Source organism: Neofelis nebulosa, chromosome 5, assembly GCF_028018385.1.
Source record: "Neofelis nebulosa isolate mNeoNeb1 chromosome 5, mNeoNeb1.pri, whole genome shotgun sequence".
NCBI classification, from domain to species: Eukaryota; Metazoa; Chordata; class Mammalia; order Carnivora; family Felidae; genus Neofelis; species Neofelis nebulosa.
In genome coordinates, this window is record NC_080786.1 from 110,472,644 (window position 1) to 110,493,577 (window position 20,934).

The window sequence follows — 20,934 nt, forward strand, 5'->3', positions numbered from 1 at the left end:
AGTTTTCAGTGTGCAGGTCTTTCACCTCCTTCAGTAAATTTATTCCTGGGTATTTTATTCTTTTTGATACAATTGTAAATGATTATTTTCTTTATTTTAAGATAATTTTCATGATTTTTTCTGGTAGTTTATTAGTGTATAAAAATGCGACAGATTTTTGTATATTAATTTTGTATCCTGCAACTTTACTGAGCTCATTTATTAGCTCTAACATTTTTTTGTGTGGATTCTTTTGGGGTTTTTATATGTAGTATCATGTCCATCTGCAAATGGTGACAATTTACTTTTTTAATTTCCATTTTGGTTGTCCTTTATTTCTTTTTCTTGCCAAGTTGCCAAGTTGTATTTTCAATGCAATGTTGAATAAAAGTGGCAAGAGTGGGCATCTTTGTCTTGTTCCTGATCTTATAGGAAGTGCTTTAAGCTATTCATTGTTGAGTATGACATTAGCTATGGGGTTTTAATATATGGCTTTTATTATGTTGAGATATGTGCCATCTATACCCATTTTGTTGAGATTTTTTATCATAAATGAATGCTGAATTTTGTCAAAAGCTTTTCCTGCATCTATTGAGATGATCACATAATTTTTATCTTTCATTTTGTTAATGTGTTGTATCACATTGATTGATTTACAGATGTTGAACCATTCTTGCATCTCTGTAATAAAGCCTACTTGATTATGGTATATGATCTTTTTAATGTATTGTTGAATTTGGTTTGCTAATATTTTTTGAAGATTTTTGCATCTATAGTCATTAGGAACATGGACCTGTGATTTTATTTTTTTGTAGTGACCTTGTCTGGTTTTGGTATCATGGTAATGCTAATCTCATTAAATGAGTGTGGAAGCATTTCTTCCTTTTCAGATTTTTGGAAGAACTTGAAAAGGATAGGTATCAAATCTTTTTTTTTTGTTTTGCATGTTTAGTAGAATTTATCAGTGAGACAATCTGGTCCTGGATTTTTGTTGGGAAGTTTTTTATTCAATCTCCTAACTAGTAATTGGTTTATTCATATTCTCTGTTTCTTCTCGATTTAATCTTGGTAGATTCTATGTTGTTAGAATGTCTCCATATCTTGTAGGTTGTCTAATTGTTGGCATACAACTGTTCATAGTAGTTTCTTAGGATCCTTCATATTTCTGTGGTATCATTTGTAACTTCTCTTTTATTTCTGTTTTTTTTGTATTTGAGTTCTCTATTTTTTTCCTTGGTGAATCTAGCTAAAGGTTTTTCACTTTTGTTTATCTTTTTGAAGAAACAGTTCTTAGTTTCATTGATCTTTTTTTGTCTTTTTAGTCTTCATTTCATTAATTTCCACTCTGATTTTTATTTCCTTCCTTCTACTGACTTTTGTTGTTGTTGTTCTTTTTCTGTTTCCTTTAGGTATAAAGGAAATTTGTTTGAGGTTTTTCTTGCTTTTTGAGGTAGATCTCTTGCTGTGAACTTGTCTCTTACAACCACTTTTGCTGCACCCCAGAGATTTTTGTGTAATGTATTTTTGTTTTCATTTGTCTGTAGGTATTTTTTCATTTCTCCTTTTATTTCTTTGATGATCCTTTGGCTATTCAGAAGCATGTTGTTTAATCTCTTTGTTTTTTACCATTTTCTTTCTGTAATTGATATCTATTTTCACACCATTGTGGTCAGAAAAGATGTTTTATATGATTTCAATCTTCTTGAATTTATTGAGTTGTTTCATGGCCCAACATGTGATCTGTCCTGTAAAACATTCCAGATGCATGAGAAGAATGTGTATTTTGCTGCTTTTGGATGGAATGTTCCGTATGTATATATTTTAAGTCTATATGGTGTAATATGTCATTTAAATCCAGTGTTTCACTGTTGATTTTATGTCTGGATGATCTATCCATTGGTAAGTGAGGTATTAAAGTCTCTACCTATTTTTGTATTTCTGTCAATTTTTCCCTTTAGGCATGTTAATATTTGCTTTATGTATTTTGGTCCTCCTATGTTCGGTGCATATGTATTTATAAATGTTATAGCTCCTGGTTGGATTTACCCCTTTATCATTATGAGTGATGAGTATATCTGTACCAGATTTCTTTTTGTTTTCATTTGCATGGGATATCTTTTTCTATCCCTTCACTTTCAGCCTTTGCATGTCCTTACTTCGGAAATGAATCTCTTGTGGGCAGCATATAGATGAGCCATGTGTATTAATCCATTCAGCCACTCTTTGTCTTTTGATTAGAAGATCTAGTCCATTTATATGTAATTATTGATAGGTATCTACTTATTGCTACTTTGTTAATTTGTTTTCTGACTTTTTTGTAGTTTATTCTGTCCCTTTCTTCTTTTTCTCTCTTCACTTGTGGTTTGATAACCTTCCTTAGTATTGCATTTAGATTCCTTTCTAATTTTCTTTTGTGTATTTACTACAAGTTTTTGCTTTGTGATTACCATGAGATTCACATATCTTATATATATAACAGTCCATTTTAATTTGATAGCAACTTAAATTTGAATACATTTCAACACTCTACATTTTTAACCTCCCCCCATGTTTTTTTTTTAATGTTTATTTATTTATTTTGAATAAGAGCAAACCTGACTGGGGAAGGAAAAGAGAAAGGGAGAGAGAGAATCTGAGCCTGACTCAGGCTTGATCTCACAACCATGAGATTATGACCTGAGCTGAAATCAAGAGTCGGATGCTTAACCAACTGAGCCACCCAGGCGCCCCTGTTTTATGTTTTTGATGTCATATTTTAGATCTTTTTATGTCATATGTCCCTTAACTGATTATTGCAGTTTTAGTTAACTTTACTACATTTGTCTTTTGACCTTTATGCTAGCTTTATAATTGATTAACCCATTACTTTTATAATATGTTTAACTTTTCCTATGAGACTTTTACTTTTGCATGTTTTCTTGTCATTAATCAGTTCCATTGCTTTTCAACTGAAAGAAGTCTGTTTAATATTTCTTGTAAGGCCTGTTTAGTGGTGATGAACTGCCTTAGCTTTTGCTTATCTGAAAAACTCTCTCTTTACATCTTTCTGAATGATAATCTCACTGTAGTTGGGTATTCTTTCCTTTCAGTACTTTGAAAATTTCATGCCACTAATTTCTGGCTTGCAGTGTTGCTGCTGAAAAATCTGCTGACAGCCTTTTGGGATTTCCCTTGCACATAAGTTTTTTTTTTTTTTTCCTTGTGCTGCATTTAGGAGTATCTCTTTGTCTTTACCTTTTGACATTTTAATTATAGTGTGTCTTGGTGTAGATTGCTTTGGATTCATCTTTTTTGGAACTCTCTGTGCTTCCTGGACTTGGATGTCTGTTTCCTTCCCAGATTAGGGAATTTTTCAGCCATTATTTATTTAGATAAGTTTTCTGCCTCTTTTTCTCTCTCTTCTCTTTCTGAGACCTCTATAATGTGTATATTATTCCATTTGATGTTGTCCCATAAGTCCCTTAAGGCATTGTCACTTGTTAAAATTATTTTTTCTTTCTGCTGCTATGTCTGGGTGAGTTTCATTGCTTTGTTTTCTAGCTTGTTGATCTGTGTTTTTCTGCTTCTTCCAGTCTGCTGTTGAAACCCTCTAATGTACTTTTTAGTGCAGTTATTGTATCCTTCAGTTCTGTGATTTATGTTTGGTACTTTCTTATATTTTCTCTTTGTTGAAGTGCTTGCTGTGCACATCCCTTATACTTCCAAGTTTGGTAAGCACCTTTATGAACATTATTTTGAGTTCTTTATTAAGTAGATTACTTATCCCTATTTCATTAAGGTCTTTTTCTGATGTTTTCACTTGCTCTTTCACTTGGAACATATTCCTCTGTCCCCTCATTTTGTCTGATTCTTTGTGTTTGTTTTCTATATATTAGATGAAACAGCTACCTCCCTGAGTCTTGTAGGAGTGGTCTTAAGTAGTGATTTTATCCATGGGGGCCAGAAGCACAGTCCCCTCTGGCCACCAGAGCCAGGTGCTCCATGGATATCCCCTCTGTGTGCATGTGCTGGGCTGTAGTGTGGGGAGTGGGTGGGTGGGGTTCTTTCCCAGGCTGTCGGTGACATATTTTTGGCAGGGGTCGGGTCATGGTGCTCTCCTCAGTGGCTGTATTGGGGGCATGGGGGAAGATATAGCACTTACCTGGCTGGCTATGGCTCAGCTGTGGCACAGGGTGTGGGGTGGTGTTTGCCTGCCTGGCTGTGATGTTCCTGTGGTGTGGGATGGGAGCCCCACATGTGCTGGCAGTGTGGAGGGAGGTTGACAAAATGGCACTCACCAGCACTGGCGTTAGTAAGGTAGAGTAAGATTGCAAAAATGGCACCTACAGTGCTTCTGTCCTTAGAGAAAGCTCTAACAGGTCCCTTCTTTTTGGCAGTTACTTTAAGAGTAGTGTGTCTCCTTTACACATGGTTTAGGTGCTTTTCAAACTTCTTTTAATACCATAAGATCTAGTAATTCCACTACTGGTTATTTACTCAAAGAAAATGAAAACACTAATTAAAAAAGATACATGTGCTCCTATGTTTAAGATATGGAAGCAACCTAAGTAGGCCATTGATAGATGAATAAAGAAGATGTGGTGTGTGTGTGTGTGTGTGTATGTATGTATATATATATATATATATATATATATATATATATATATATATGCAATGGAATATTATTCTGCCATAAAAAGGATGAGATCTCGCCATTTTCAACAATGGACCTAGTGGGTATTATGCTAAGTGAAGTAAGTCAGACAGAGAAAAGCAAGTAACCATATAATTTCACTTTATGTGGAATCTAAAAAAAACAAAACAAACACATACACATGCAAATGAACAAATAAACAAAAACAGAAATAGATCCATAAACACAGAGAACAAGCTGATGATTATCAGAGGAGAGGGTGATGGGGTTATGGGTGGTTATCAGAGAGAAGGGGAGTAGGAGGTACAGGTGTCCAGTTATGGAGTGAATGAGTCATGGGGATGAAAGGTACAGCATAGGGATTATAGTCAATGATATTATAATAGCATTCTGTGGTAATAGATGGTAGCTATACTTGTGGTGAACATAGCATAATATATAGAGTTGTAGAATCACTATGTTGTACACCTAAAACGAATATAACATTGTGTATCAACTCTACTTCAGTTAAAAAGAGATGAAAAACTCTCTTTGAAACAAACAAACAAACAAGCAAACAGATATTGCTGCTTTTGCTCTGGATTCTGGGGCAAGTAAGTCTGTGAGTGAGTCCTTTAAGGGCAGGTTCTCCATTCCCTATAGTTCTGGACATGGTCCCTGTTGGTTTTATGTTTGGAGGGCTGGTCTCAGGGGTGCAGGACTGAAGGGTTGAGGTGTCTGATATGGAGCACAAACTCCTTGCTCCTCAGGGAAAAGTTCCATGTTGGTGAGATTTCATTCTGATTGTGGATTGCAAGTCTTTGGGTGGGTTTTGGTGAAAGCATATCTCTGCCTCTCCTATCCAACTCAGTGTGGCCCTTTTATCTTTTGTTGTGGAGATGCTGTCCACCTAGTTTTCAGGACTTTTTCAGAGGAAAATTTTCCATATGAAGCTATATATTTGTTGTGTATATAGGTGAAGGTATGTTCAGTATCTTCTGATGCTGACATCTTGAACCCAACACCAGGAGGTTTCTTAAGGGATCTATCTCACGAGAAATATAACAATTCAACAGTGAAAGAAGTATTTTAGAAATCCAGCCTGTAATACTGTAGCCAGAATATGGTCAGCCTGTATCTTCTACTGGGGAGCTCTTAAAAGTACCATGTCTAGGTCCTATCCTCAACCAATTAAGTTGGAATCTCTAGGGTGTGAGGCCTGGACATTGGTGCATTTTTTTGTTTTTTGTTTTTTAATTGAGAGAGAGAGAGAGAGAGGGAGAGAGAGAGAGGAGGGGGGGGAGAGAGAGAGAGAGAGAGAGAGAGAGAGAGAGAGAACCCAAGCAGGCTCTGCACTGTTAGCCCAGAGCCCCATGTGGGATTAATCTCAGGAACTGTGAGATCATAACCTGAGTTGAAATCAAGAGTCAGACATTTAACCAACTGAGTCACCCAGGTGCCCTGGTGTTTTTAAAACGGTTTCATGGGGCGCCTGGGTGGCGCAGTCGGTTAAGCGTCCGACTTCAGCCAGGTCACGATCTCGCGGTCCGTGAGTTCGAGCCCCGCGTCAGGCTCTGGGCTGATGGCTCAGAGCCTGGAGCCTGTTTCAGATTCTGTGTCTCCCTCTCTCTCTGTCCCTCCCCCGTTCATGCTCTGTCTCTCTCTGTCCCAAAAATAAATAAACGTTGAAAAAAAAAATTAAAAAAAAAAATAAATAAAAAAATAAAACGGTTTCATGTGATTTTAATGTTATTTAGGGTAGAGAATGATTGTTTTCTATTTTCCTTTTTCAGTTTTTGCCCAGGAAATATTTCATGAATTTCTTCTATACATATAGCACTTCTTATTTTTTGTTTTTTAGAAGTAAGCATAGATTGAAGTATATAAACTCCCACGAAATGCCATGGTCATTTTACCCATTAGCATCACATCTAAACTTTTCTGCATAGACTTATCTTTATATGATTAAATAATTAGCATGTTCAAGGATTGTGTTTCTGTCTACTTTTCTATCCCGGAAGTTATTAATACTATATTACTACATTAGTAAAAAGTCACTAGAAAGAGAAAATTGTATTTTTTAAGTGAGGTGCCATTTCGTAGATGTTGATGTTCTTTCGAGGTAGCAAGACCACATTTTGATGTGGTGACATTTCATATCAAAACAAAAAACCTTAAGTAAATATTTCTAATTGTCCTTTCCTGCTGTAGGCAATGTGCTTAGGTTTTTGACATCAAATTACAGAGAATAGTAATTTTGTATATAGAGTATTTAAGCTAATAAGACAGAGTAAGGGACCATCTAAAGCAAGAGAAATATTTTTTCTCACAAATTCACTTTGGAATCTTTTAAATATGGTATCTCATCTCTCCCCAATTTACGATGAGTTTCAAGAGGTACGTGGTTTTTCCCTAGAGTTTTCAAATAGTGTGTGGTTGAATAGGGGTTTGATTAGAGATCTGTTTGATTGGAGAACCCATGTCCCCACCCCCTCCCCACCAATATTACATTGTCTATGTGTCCCTAGAAAATCTGGGAATGCTACACATAGGTGATATTTGAAATCATTTTTGTGTGTTTCTTTTATCTATGATATGATTTAGCCTTTTTTTCCCCCCAGGATAATACCCTTCAAGCTGAATGGCCCTCAGCAGATGAATCCACCACCAGCAGTATTTCACCACTTGATTTCAGCTCTGGTCCTCCCTCAACCAATGGCAGGGAACTCTGGTCAGAAAGCCCTTTGGGTGATTTAGTGTCTACACCCGAATTAGCCTTTCCCGCGAAGGTGGGCCTCAGTTCTTCCCCAGAGGTTTTAGAGGTTAGCAGCTTGACTCTTCATTCTGTCACCCCAGCAGTGCTTCAGACTGGCTTGCCTGTGGTTTCTAAGGAAGGAACTTCTGGATCTCACATATTAGAAGATGGTAAGTGATTCTAATCACTTTTCATACTTTTTTACTTTATTATATCAGATGACAAAGGTTTTGAAGAAAGAATGCCACTAAGGCTAATAGAGAAGCATGGTAACATCTATTAGGAGGAAATATCTTGGAAAAGCTGTGTGAGAGAGGAAACAATCAGATTTAATTGGTTGGAATGGAGATTCCAAATAGGTAAATAACAAGAAATAAACTTGGTGGGGTGGGGGAACAGTTAATAGATGTTTTGAACATCCTATTAAAGAATACATAATTGAATTAAATTACTATTAAAGAGCTACTTTATTAACTTGGATGTTAAATGTTATAGTGATAAACAACATCAAAGAAAATTATTCTAGTATCTTTTAGTAGTATTAATTGCGGGGGCCCAATATAGAGAATTCAGCTTGCATTAGACTTGAGGAAGGGAGAATGTAAACCAGGGTAGCTATAGCAGAGATTAGGAAATGAAAATCAAGTAGATGATTTAGTTGTGGCAGAAAGGAAAAATCAATATGACTTATGGAGGGAGTATATTTGTGAAAGAGGAAGTTAAAGATATAAATAATGAGTCCAGGATTTTAAACATTGGGTAAATCTGGAGGATGATGGGCAATAAATGTAATAAGGAGATCAGAATTCAAAGACAAAATTTCCTGGATTTTCTGTCTAGTTTTCACTAGATTCAGTCTTTGTTGTCAATATGGTTCTTTATTTTCATGGAGTAAAAAACTAAAATCTTTAAAGATGAATTATTTCAATAGCTGAGATCTTGTTATCCTCAGGGAAGGGGGTATATTCATGAGTGATTGTACCACATCACAAAATCATGAGATCCTCTTGCTTGCTTATATATCAAAGTAAAAATCAGCACTGTACATCCTAACTTAATGAGAAAAACAAATAGCTTGCTTTATTAGGAGAACTAGGAATACATTTTGACAATTCTGTAGATTAATTAATGGAAAACTTTATTTTTAGGATTAATCAAAGTTGAAGGGCCAGAAGATATTCTTTCTGTTCATTCATTGCCTTCAAGTCCATTCACTCATCCAGTGCCAAAGGAAACGATATCATCTGTGGAAGACTCTGAAGTGTCTTTGACATCCTCACCATATCTGGCCTCCTCTGTCACTTTAGATCTTGCTAAAGAAACAATGATACCTTTTGGCTTGGACTCTTTGGCCTCCAAAGTCAAAGGCCAATTAGAAGTGAGCACTTTGATGCCAGACACATCCATAGAAAAAGAGTTTATATTTGAGAGTGGTTTAGGTTCAGGGTCTGGGCAAAAGGTGGATCTGATTTCTTGGCCATGGAGTGAGACTTCATTTGAGAAGAGTTCTGAATCACTGTCTAAGTCATGGCTTGAAGATCAGGAATCACTTATGCCAACTGAAGGTATAGATGAGAAATTAGGTATAGATGACAAAGATTCCACAGGGCAAAGTACTGAGCATTTAAAATATGGATATTATGATAGATCCACACACTTTGCAGAGGAAGAGCTCATTGGTGGACCTACTGTGCCCATCTTTGCAGAGACCACAACTGAATCTGCATCTCTAATTCTCTCCAAGCAAATATCAGAGGCACCTGACATTGATGATTACTCAGTTACCAAAGCACCTCTTCTATTGACAGCTATAGCAATCTCTGCTTCTACTGGTAAACCAGAGCTACCATTTCTAAAGAAGGATATGGAACAAACTATAGAATCATCCAACCGTGAATGGTTTGACAGCAAGGTTTCGATAATGAAGCCAGATATGCAACCTTTGGGGACCATATTGCCAGAATCAGATGTAGTTTGGGCAAGAACTTCTTCCCTGGGGAAATTGTCCAGAGACATATTGGCAAGTACACTACAGAGTACTGACAAGCTCTGGCTGAAATCTTCCATGACACAGTCTACCAAATTGTCTCCAACCACAAGCTCCACCCTGCTAGAGGATGAAGTAATTATGGGTGTACAGGATATTTCATTAGAACTGGACCGGATAGGCACAGATTACTATCAGCCTGAGGTAATCCCTGAGGAAAATGGCAAGGTTGGTAGTTATGTGGAAATGTCTACAAATGTTCAGTCCACAGAGAGGGCTATTGTGGTGCAACCCACAGAAGGAGGTGACTTGAGTCATACCCAGACTGCAGGAGCTTTGGTGGTTTTCTTCAGCCTCCGAGTGACAAACATGATGTTTTCGGAAGACCTATTTAATAAAAACTCTTTGGAGTATAGAGCACTGGAGCAAAGATTTTTGGAACTGGTAAGCACAAGAAATGAAACATGGGTATTAGTGAATAATCGTGTATGTACTAACCCTCTTTCTCCCAAACATAAAATCTGAGCCAGTGAAAGTCTGGTCTGTTGTGCACATTGATTTGTAAATAGCATCATAGTCTACGGTTGGTAGAAAAACAACACAACAGATAGATACAAGAAATGGGAAACACAAATATGGCCTGAAGATTATATAATAACTTAGATACTGAAGATTGTATTCCATGAATCATGGAACTGAAACAAGTTTACAATTTCTTTTCACATTTTATTATGAGACCAGTTTTCTGTAGGTACTAATAATACCTTGACTGTTGTGAACCTTGGTTTTTGTTAAATGTGTTATTTTTATTTTTTGGGGGGGGCAGTAAGAGAGCACAAGCAGGGCAGAGGCAGAAAGAGAGAAGGGAACAGAGGATCTGAAGCAGGCTCTGTGCAGACAGCAGAGAGCCTGATATGGGGCTTGAACTTGAGAACTGCAAGATCATGACCTGAGCCAAAGTTGGATGCTTAACCAACTAAGCCACCCAGTCATGCCTTGACTGTTGTGATTCTTTAGTGAAACAGAGAGAATAAACTCTCTGTTATCTAAAACTGTCTATGAGTTTCATGGATTCTTAAATATTGCTGTGAAAATCTCTTGACTCTCAAGTGATTGGCAACTTATACTTTTATTGATGAACAGTTTAAATAATTGAAATACTGAATATAGAATTGAAATAGAATATAATGTCAAAAAGTGGGGGAGGGGCTCATTCTTGTTTTTTGGGTGGGGGTTGGTATGTTTTGAACAAAATAGCAAAACCTTGTAAACAAACTGACTACTTTTCATGTATTGTAGCTGGTTCCCTACCTCCAGTCAAATCTCACAGGGTTCCAGAATTTAGAAATCCTGAACTTTAGAAATGGCAGTATTGTGGTGAACAGCCGAATGAAGTTTGCCAAGTCTGTCCCTCCTAATGTCAACAATGCTGTATACATGATTCTGGAAGACTTCTGTACCACGGCCTACCAGACCATGAACTTGGCTATTGATAAATACTCCCTCGATGTGGAATCAGGTAATGGTATTGAATGCCGATGGTGGTTTCTTAATGGAATCCGGTTATTATTCTTGTGCATTTTCTTCTTCTTTTTTTTTTTTTCTCCTAAATTCTTTTTTTTTTCAATATATGAAGTTTATTGTCAAATTGGTTTCCATACAACACCCAGTGCTCATCCCAAAAGGTGCCCTCCTCAATACCCATCACCCACCCTCCCCTCCCTCCCACCCCCCATCAACCCTCAGTTTGTTCTCAGTTTTTAACAGTCTCTTATGCTTTGTGCATTTTCTTCTATAGTGAATCAAGGTAAATTCAATACTTGTAGGAAAAAGAGTATTATGTCAGGCAGAATCTCCACATCTTGGTAATTATTAAATGATCTCTTCAAAGGACATCAATATCATTCTCTTTTAAAAAGGGTTGTTCACATGTATTACCTTGTTTACCTCCCATTCCCTTTTCTTTTCTTTTTTTCCCCCATTCCCTTTTCTACCTGCTCTGTCTAGCTCTCTTTTACTTATCCCCTGGATCTGCTCTACTCATCTCTGAGTTGCCAAACCCAAAAGATTTGCACTCTCTTTCCTTCTATATTACTTTCCTAAGCTGTTTTATCCATTTCCATTATTGTAAATCTTATATAAATGTCAGTAACTCTCCACATTTATTAATGCTTATTTATTTTTGAGAGAGAGAGAGAGAGAGAGAGTGCACAAGCAGGGGAGTGGCAGAAAGAGAGGGAGACACAGAATTCGAAGCAGGCATCTTTTAAGTAAATTGAATCCTGCTGTCAGCTTCACTGTCTTGAGAAATGAAAGCCATATTCACTCACCTACTTAAGCCAGAAACCTGGGAAGTCATTCTGATAACTCAGTTTCCATCACCCCCAAACTTATATTAATTCTGAAAATTCTAAATATGTCTTAAATCTGTGTACTTCATTATCACCTTTCGTTTGAACCAGTTTCCCCACTACCTGTCTTATTCCCCTCCCCTATACAGACCGAAGCCAGGGTGCTCTTTCTAAAACATCAATCAGATTATTTCACTTCCCTACTTGAAATCTTCAGTGGCTGCCTGGTTCAATAGCCATGAGCTCTGGTCCCTATTTTTTTCCCCGTATCATCCAGTGAAACTAACTTCTTTGCTCACCATATTGTACTCAAATTAGCTTGTTTTACTTCTTCAGATTCAAGTAACTTGCAAGAAACTTTGCATATACTTACTGTCCCTGTTGCCTAAAACTCTTTCCCCTCTCTGCTGATTTCTGTTCACCTTTTATGCCTCAGTTCAAATGTTTTTTCCTCAAGATTTTCACTGACTCACCCATAATCTGGATTGGGTCTTTCCTTTTAGTCTTTCCTGTAATATAATATTCTTTCCTGCTATAGAGTGTATAACTTTTGTAATAATGATTATTTATGCACATAGTTGCTTTGTGGCTATTTTTCCAGTTGAGCTATCCACAAGGACAGAGACTTGTCTGATTTATTAATCACTTTCTGGCCCAAACCTAGCACAGTATCTTGCATGTAAGAGATACTCAAAAATACTGTGACTGGCTGAAATAAACCATTGTTTTTATTTGGAACACTTGGATGCAGAGGATACTGTTGGATCCTCAAACTTTGTTCTCTTTTTCCTTCCATAGAGAGAACAGTGATTTTGAGTAGGAGTAAGGTGAAACGCCTAGGTTTGTATTTCTCTAGTGCCTTTTACTCTCAAACTGGTTTGGGAGTCAACACTATTCTTTAACTGGGAGAAAAGCCAACATTCTTCCCTTTGAAATTTTTGAAGGAACATCATTCATTCAAAATGAGGAAAGTGTGGGGCAGTGGAAGAAGAAATTAATTATAATTTGGAAGGCCTGGTTTCTTGCCTCTGCTCTGCTGTTTGTCATTTGTGTAACTCCAGATGAGCTATTTTATCTCTGAGGCTTAGTACTTATATGTTAAATGGGGATAGTATTATTACCTGGTCTATATATTTCATGGGGGCTAGTCTAAGGATTAAACAAAAACCATGCAAAAACATTTGACTACCCACACAAATACAAACAGTTATGATTTATACAACTTTTGCAAAAGTCCACCTACTTCTTTTTAAAGAGATTATAATAGGGGCGCCTGGGTGGCTCAGTCAGTTAAGTGTCCGACTTTGGCTCAGGTCATGAGCTCACAGTTCATGGGTTTGAGCCCTGTATCAGATTCTGTGCTGACAGCTCAGAGCCTGGAGCCTGCTTTGGATTCTGTGTCTCCGTCTCTCTCTGCCCCTCCCCTGCTCTGTCTCTGTCTCTCTCAGAAATGAATAAACATTGAAAAAATAAAAAATAGAGAGAATTACAATAAAGAAGTGCGTTCACTTCAGTTTTGTGTGTAACTCACATGTCAGCTGCATGGCAAGTCATCTAGGTTTATAGGGTCACCTTTTCCTTTAATATTCAAATGAACTGGAATCAGCCTCTCCCTTGTGCAGTGTAAAACCTGCATTCACGGCCTTCTCACTCTCACTATCTCTAGGAATTATCCGGGAATTTAAATATTTCTTAATTATCTCCAGCTCTGAGTTAGTTGAGCTGAGTTTCCAGTCTCACATTTACTTTGACCCATGTGGTTGTTCTTTATGTTAACCCAACGCAGATCACAGTCCCGTTTTTCACTTCCCAGAACACCTCTAACCCAAGGTAGTTGATTCTGTCAGATATTTGCCGATGGTATGAGGGTGATGGAAGAGGCTTTATTGTAGCGTTGCAGGTGGCTTAAGTATATTACTATTAGGCTTAACCATCCTAAATTCCTCAGCAAATCTTTCAAAGTCATCTCTTACTGGCCAACTTTTTCTCCAGGACCCAGTCAGCTACCATGTTATTCTGGCTGCTCTTGCTGTCTTTCCAGACCCTCTTCACATTTCCTTCACTCTTATTTTCCTGAACCCATAAATCCTTCTCTTAGCATTCTACTGGGGAAAAAACCAGAATGTATTCATTCTACAATTTAGATCCTGTCTCCTATCTTAAGCTGAGCTCTAAGTCTACCTTTGATTCTTCCAAACAGAGGGTCATGCATTCTGGGCATCCTCACCTTCAACCCGCACAAAGACCTAGAAAGAGACCTTCAAACTACAGCCTTTTATTTACATGATTATATATTAGTCTTGGTTTTTCTCAGTCTGGAAGCAAAAGGCAGCAAGATTTTTTTTTTCCTCTTATACTCTATTTTCCTTCCCTCCCTCCTGCAAAAACATTCACCTATACCCACATAGAATGGCCACGAAGTTTTCAAATTTCTAAGTAGGTATTTTCCTATAGCATGCATATTTTTAGTTAAAAGACTTCCAATTAAAACACTATTTTATCCCAAGATGGACTAGAGACAAGGCTGACTTGTCTCTTGCCTTACTTGTTTTCACGTCATGTTTCAGAAATTCTTGAACTTTTATCAAGAAAAGGGAGCCACACAATACCATCCTTCCCACCCCCTATATACACTCCTTTTCTTCACATCTAAGATTAGATTATTTTCTCATTACAGAGTGACAAAATGAATACTAGGGTAAAGATGCATAGACTTAGGAAATACACAGATGAATCCTGCATATAGAAACTGCCCATCTGTCATCACATTTGGATGCTCTCCTTGTTATAAGAGTATCTTATTAGTGTCTCCTATATTAATGTCCTAGGGCTGCTATAACAAAGAACCACAAACTGATTGGTTTGTAACAACATAGCACTTTATTCTCTCATAGTTCTGGAAGCTAGAAATCCAAAATCAAGGTGTTTGGTAGGGCCACATTCCTCTGAAAGCTCTAAGAAAAATTCCTTCCTTGCCTCCTTCTAAGCTTCTGGTGTTTGTCGACAATCCTCGATGATCTTGACTTATGGATGCATCATGCCAGTCTCTGTCTCCATCTTTATATGGCCTTCTTTTCTGTGTGTTTGTGTCTCTGTGTTCAAATTTCCCTTTTCTTTTAAGGACATCAGTTATTGGGTTAGGGTCCGCGCTAATCAAATATGACTTCATCTTAACTTGATCACATCTGCAAAGAACCTGTTTCCAAATAAGGTCATATTCTGAGGTTCTGAGTGGACATGAATTTTGGGGGCTATACTATTCAACTGCGTTCATCTCCGCATTCCTTCATAGGATAAAGGAAAATAAGCTGCAGAGATCCAAAGTCCAAGACCACAGATTTGTGCAGGGTATCTTTAATCTCCAGAGCAGCAAGGAAATCATTGATTCTCAAAACCATATTAGTTTCTCTGGAAACAGAGACTATGCTCTTTATTTTTTTTAGCTCCCCTTAGCCTTTTGGCTAAACTTCATGATTTTTCATCTAGATGAGTCTATGGATCATCTCCACCTATTTCACCTGTCTTTGGTATCTGTGTCACCATTTGCCACTCACAGATTGCTGTTTATCAGTGAAGACATATAGTGGGATGTTCTTCGGTAGGATAGAAGACCCATCATGGTCATTGTCTTGTATCACTTTTGACTTGTTATTGTCATAATTATTTAAAATTTTTATTTTTTCTCATATAATAAAGAAAAATAGTTACTGAAGTCAAAATATTTTTGGGAATGGCCTCAGGTGGTATAGGGGTGATTTATTTTTCTCACATTGGCTTCAGCAAATTTCAGATGTGCTTAGCTACTCTTATTGGGTTATATCCACCCCTGAGGCTCCTATCAGTTCTTCTCTGGGCTCTGTTTCCTCATCCCATGTTCTCAGTGTGGAGAACTGGCATTTAGCATTGTATACAGAACACAGGTAGTACTGTAACTACTATAGTAGGTTAGGGTTGGTGCAAATGAATGGTATATGAAAACTATGTTGAATTTAGATTGATAATTACATGGCATGTGTTTTAAGGCTTCCACATGCTTCTTTGATAAAAAAATGTAAAAAAAAAAAACCAGGTCATTGGGTTTTATACTTTAGTTCTGGGTTTCAGAAAATTTGACAAAAGTTCATCAATCCAAGGATGGGTGAGAATTTTTTGTGGTATTGGTGGTGACGGTATACTTTAATGGTTCAGGAATGGGGTTGCCCTCTGGTACTTTGCAGTGGGAGAGTGTTACTGGAGGGGCTTCATGTATCCCAGCCCCTGTATTTTGCCTTTTCTTGTATAATTCTCTGGTTTGTTTGATATTTTAGGTGATCAAGCCAACCCTTGCAAGTTTCAGGCATGCAATGAATTTTCTGAGTGTTTAGTCAACCCCTGGAGTGGAGAAGCAGAGTGCAGATGCTACCCTGGGTACCTGAGTGTGGAAGAACTGCCCTGTCAGAGTCTCTGTGACCTACAGCCTGACTTCTGCTTGAATGATGGAAAGTGTGACATTATACCTGGACATGGGGCCATTTGTAGGTATGTTGCATAGAGATTTTGGCTTCCCAAGGTTATAGATAACTTCCTCTGTAGTCATTGTCTACACCTATGACTTTAGGATAATCATAGCAATATTTATTATAAAAGTTATATCTAGGCAATAGATGGATGCCATCTAGTTCTCATGTGAAGACTGGGTCAGTTAATAGGCCTGAATTATACCCAGTTCAATTGGTTATTTTACTTTATACTTTTAGGAAGCTATAAGAAAAACATTATTTAAATATGTCTTACTTGGAGAGTACTTGCAGTAGTTGGTGTTCACTGTGTTGTTAGGCATAAGATTAATACTTTATACTGTGAAGTTTTTGTGGTCCTCTTGGATATGTTGTTAAAGGCTTTGAGCTGCTCTTGGTCCTACTGAGTATTCAAAAATAAAGTTCCTAAGATCCATTTTTTTTAAAAGGCAGTGCCTAAGAAAGTCCACAGACAGACGAACAGATTCAGGTAGCCTGACCATTCTCCTCTACTCATTTCCCTTAAACAAAACAGAACTAGTCAACCTCTGAACTACACAACAACTAGTCACATGGATGTAAATGGAGAAAACGCTTAGAATAAATGGGAGAAACATGAATAAGAAGATGGTTTGTGAACGTCAAAATGGGCGAATTTTGGTATAGATGCCAGACACAGAGAACATAGGGGGGGATGATCAGACTCTTTTGAATGAAAAAGTATAAAGTTGAACTAGAAAACTCCAAGGAAAAATAGTTTTCTGATTTCCAGAGAAATTAATATTATTTTGAAAAGCAGTCATTTTCTTGCTGCTCTGGGAATTGAAGACACTTTTGCCCAAGCCTGGGGCCTCAGGGTTGGGGGAATCTCTGCAGTGTGGTGAAAGGAGATGAGAAGTTTGGAGACTGGAGTCTAGACCCAGATTTGTTGCTGACTAATTGTGTGATCTCATAGTCACTTTCCTTCGTGGGCCTGTGTTTTGTTAAGTATAAATAAGAAAGTTAAATAGAGTACTTTCTTTCGGTCTAGTCAGTCTTTTATTTAGTCATTTACAAATCGTCATGGAAGACCTGCCAGGTCTGCACCAGCCATTAATCACAACCTTAAATTGTGTGATCACTTAACCTGTTATGTTCACTCCTTTACTGAAGCTTCACGTGGTCAGTATTTATTTCACTACCTTTCCCCGGTCCCGCCAAAGGTTCTCCCATTTTTGTTTTCAGCACAGTGGTTCTGTTTTTGGACTTTGTCTCTTCTCATTACAGATGCCGGGTGGGTGAGAACTGGTGGTACCGAGGTGAGCACTGTGAGGAGTTTGTGTCTGAGCCCCTGGTAATAGGCATCACCATTGCCTCCGTGGTTGGACTTGTCCTTGTTTCGTCTGCTGTTGTCTTCTTCCTCGTCAGGACTCTTCAGACTCGTCATGTTAGGAGAGAGAGAGAGAGGCCCAGCAGGTATATAAAGAAAATTGCTCTCTAATGGAATAAAATACTCCTTTTATTCATTTATTTTGTACTTACTAAATGCCCTATTGGATATATGGATCTGGTTGGAGGAGAGGAAGCTATAAAGTTGAATAAAAACATGGTCCCTATCCTCAAAGGGTGTCAGATTGGAAACAGATGTAAACAGGAGTATGAATAAGATGCTAAAGAGCCTAGATGAGGGATTAATTCATTTGGCCTGGGAGAGTGTCTTAGAAGTTTTAATGATGGTTATGATATTTAGCTGGACAGGAGGGTAGATGTTTGCTGGTGGGGGGGGGGGATGGTTAATTGAATGAGCATGAGCAAAGTCAGGGAGGCATTCATGAATCTCAAGACACACTGAAGGAATGTCATTGTTGAATGTGGCCAGAAGGCCTGTTTTGCCACTGGGGAGGAATTAGAAGGGTGATGGAACTGAGGTGAGACCCCTGTGTGAAGACCAGATCTGTTAGTTTGTTCCCTTTTGGCTCTTACCAGTGGTAATTAGCTAGATTGTAAATCTGGGTAAGAATCTGACAAGAACTAAAGTCTGTTTCTCTGTTTAGTAGCTTCATTAATGGGGGAAATGAAATCTGCTCTTCCTAGTAGGATAGAGATTCAAAGACCTTTTAGTTGTTATGTGATCGTGATCTTTGGTTTTACTTTGCTTCTGTGCTACTCTAGTCTGTAAGATCTGCTGCTTCAGGTTCAGGTTACCTGTCCTCATTTTCTGGCATGGCTAGGGAGACAACTCTCCTAGGTTCCTAGAGCACCCAGGACATACTTCCATCATTGTTGTTACATTTTATTTTTATTAATTCTGATTTTGCTTTAGAGTGTATTCAGGACAGGGTTCCAACAAACTCTTTGTGTCATCAGCATCTAGAACAATCCTAGGCACATAATCGATGCTCAGTAAATATTTGTAGATCTGAATGGAATTTCATTGAGGTCTCCCTGTATTTACTTTTCTATCAAATTCTCTGGTTACTGATGCAACTCAGGTTGCATACTGATTTTGACTTGCATACTCTGGGAATGATGGAACTGTATTCATTTAATGAAATACTGTACGGTGAAGGACATATTTCCCCATCAACATTTATTGGCAAGCATTTTGGGGCAAATAAAGACAAATAAGACATGAAATAGTCATTCCATAGGGCACTTGCCATGTAGTTCAGGAAATGATAACACCTGATAAATAATATTTGAGATTGATCTGAATATTTTTCATAGTTACCTCCCCACATCTGTATCCAGCTCACCTCTTTTTCTTGCCCAATAGAAATCGTGCTTCAGGTAAATAGTCTTTGAAGTAGTTGAGCATCTGAAAAACCTCAATCAACCATACCTTTGTTTTTTTGCTCCAGCAGGCAGCCTGACAGCCTCTCATCAATTGAAAATGCTGTGAAGTACCCTGTATATGAAAGCCATGTAGCTGGACCCGAGCAGTATGAGGGGCCCTATCCTCACAACCCCTTCTACAGCTCTGCAAGTGGAGAGATGATTGGTGGTCTGAGCAGGGAAGAAATCAGGCAAATGTATGAGAACAGTGAGCTTTCCAAAGAGGTAGGTAACTTTGCTTTTCTGTTGCTGCTGTGTGTGTGTGTGTGTGTGTGTGTGTGTGTGTGTATACACATGAAAGTACATGGGCCTTAAGAAAGAGTGAAAAATATTTCCTGGTCAGTTTTTTACCTCATGATATCTTCCAGTCGATGTGGTATGCAGGGGATATGCAATTCTGAGCTATACCTAATTTCCCACTCCAGTGCTTTCTTTTTCCATTATTAGCAAATGCTCTCTCTTTCCTCCCTCCTTTCCTTAGGAATAGATGTCTGAGTTATCCAGAGTGGTTCATGCAGTAACCAAACCCTCATTTCTCTGAAAAGGCCATTCTGTCCTATAGCTCTCCCCTGGGTAGCCCAGAAATCCACACTTCCTTATAAAAAATGAGAACTCCTTCAAAAAAAGCTGCTGGGGTTTTTCTAAAGGTGTTTTTTTCTTTTCTAAGGAAATTCAAGAAAGAATGAGAATTTTGGAACTGTATGCCAATGATCCTGAGTTTGTAGCTTTCGTGAGAGAACATCAAATGTAAGCATTTGTTACAGTCTCTTATGCAGGTTCTTAAGCTGTGCCTTAGAATAGTGCCACCAGTGTGGGTACATAACATAATTCCTGTCCTCATGACATGGGTTCTGGTGATAACCAATGCTTATTAACTGATAAATGAGGAGGGGAAGCTGCCGATACATGAAGGGACTTAAGATCACAATGATAACAAATGGTAGAGAAGATTTAAAACTATCTGTTCTGACCTAGAGATTCCTGGGCTATGTTGTATTTTCTCTCTTGTTACCACAGAGAACACCTGTGATTTAATGCTCTAAAATATTTTTCATGGACAGTTTCTATGAAAAGCACTTGAGCAGCCAAAAATCCTCACACATTTCAATGTTTCCTTCCATTGCCGTCTTGGTTGACAGTTTTCAGTATGCTTTGAATTACACAAATCTCATTAAAGTATTTATCTCTTGCTTTTATCAAGTTGATCTTACATTTCCCTCTTTCACTTTCCATTTGTTTTTCTCAGCATGCATTTTGGGCAAATTCTGTAACTATTTTTCTCTGTTCCTCAGGATCCATAACCATACTTGGGTTACCAAAATAAACTATTGTGGGTCACCTAGGTGGCTCAGTCATTTAAGTGTCCGACTGGCTCAGGTCATGATCTCACAGTTCATGAGTTCGAGCCCCGCATTGGGCTCTTTGCTGACAGCTTAGAGTGTGGAGCCTGCTTCAGATTTTGTGTCTCCCTCTCTCTAAGTCCCTCCCATACTCATATTCTGTCTCTCGAAAAAAAAAAAAATAAAAAAAATAATAAACTATCTTATAGAGAGGCCATTATGGGCATTAATTGAATATATGATGACTGAGATATAATTTGGCTTTGATATTTGTTCCTGCTGCCCTCATAAAGGTACTTCCTCATGGATGGGGTTCCACTGAGGCCAGATATCTTTGCCTGGCTTTTAGAAGAGAGAAACCACAGCAATTCATGCATGCTTGCAGAAGAAATTGATAAAGCGTCATGATAACACACATGGCCTTAATGGGAGCCTCTGCCCCTTTGCTCTGAATCCCTTTGCTCTGATAAGCAGTCCTTCACTTATGGTTCCTCTCTGATAGGAAGGGATTAATTAGAACCTAAGGAAACTGAAGAAGATGGTTTTTAAATTCCAAGTACATGGTGGAGATTCCTTTAAAAATCTCTGAACATCTGACTT

At 38.0% G+C, this 20,934-nt stretch overlaps 1 protein-coding gene across 3 annotated transcripts in view; it reads left to right on the plus strand.

Annotated features, from left to right (window-relative positions):
- Nucleotides 1–20,934, plus strand: part of IMPG2 (interphotoreceptor matrix proteoglycan 2) — an 89,814-nt gene that overhangs the window by 66,287 nt on the left and 2,593 nt on the right. For 2 of the 3 annotated variants that reach the window (XM_058731563.1, XM_058731565.1), the window contains 7 exons: nt 7,213–7,516; nt 8,495–9,777; nt 10,633–10,852; nt 15,992–16,202; nt 17,447–17,635; nt 19,021–19,219; nt 19,662–19,741. In XM_058731563.1, coding sequence (XP_058587546.1) covers nt 7,213–7,516; nt 8,495–9,777; nt 10,633–10,852; nt 15,992–16,202; nt 17,447–17,635; nt 19,021–19,219; nt 19,662–19,741 — 2,486 coding nt within the window. The remainder of the gene's footprint in view (nt 1–7,212; nt 7,517–8,494; nt 9,778–10,632; nt 10,853–15,991; nt 16,203–17,446; nt 17,636–19,020; nt 19,220–19,661; nt 19,742–20,934) is intronic. The other variant, XM_058731564.1, reaches the window with a different exon arrangement.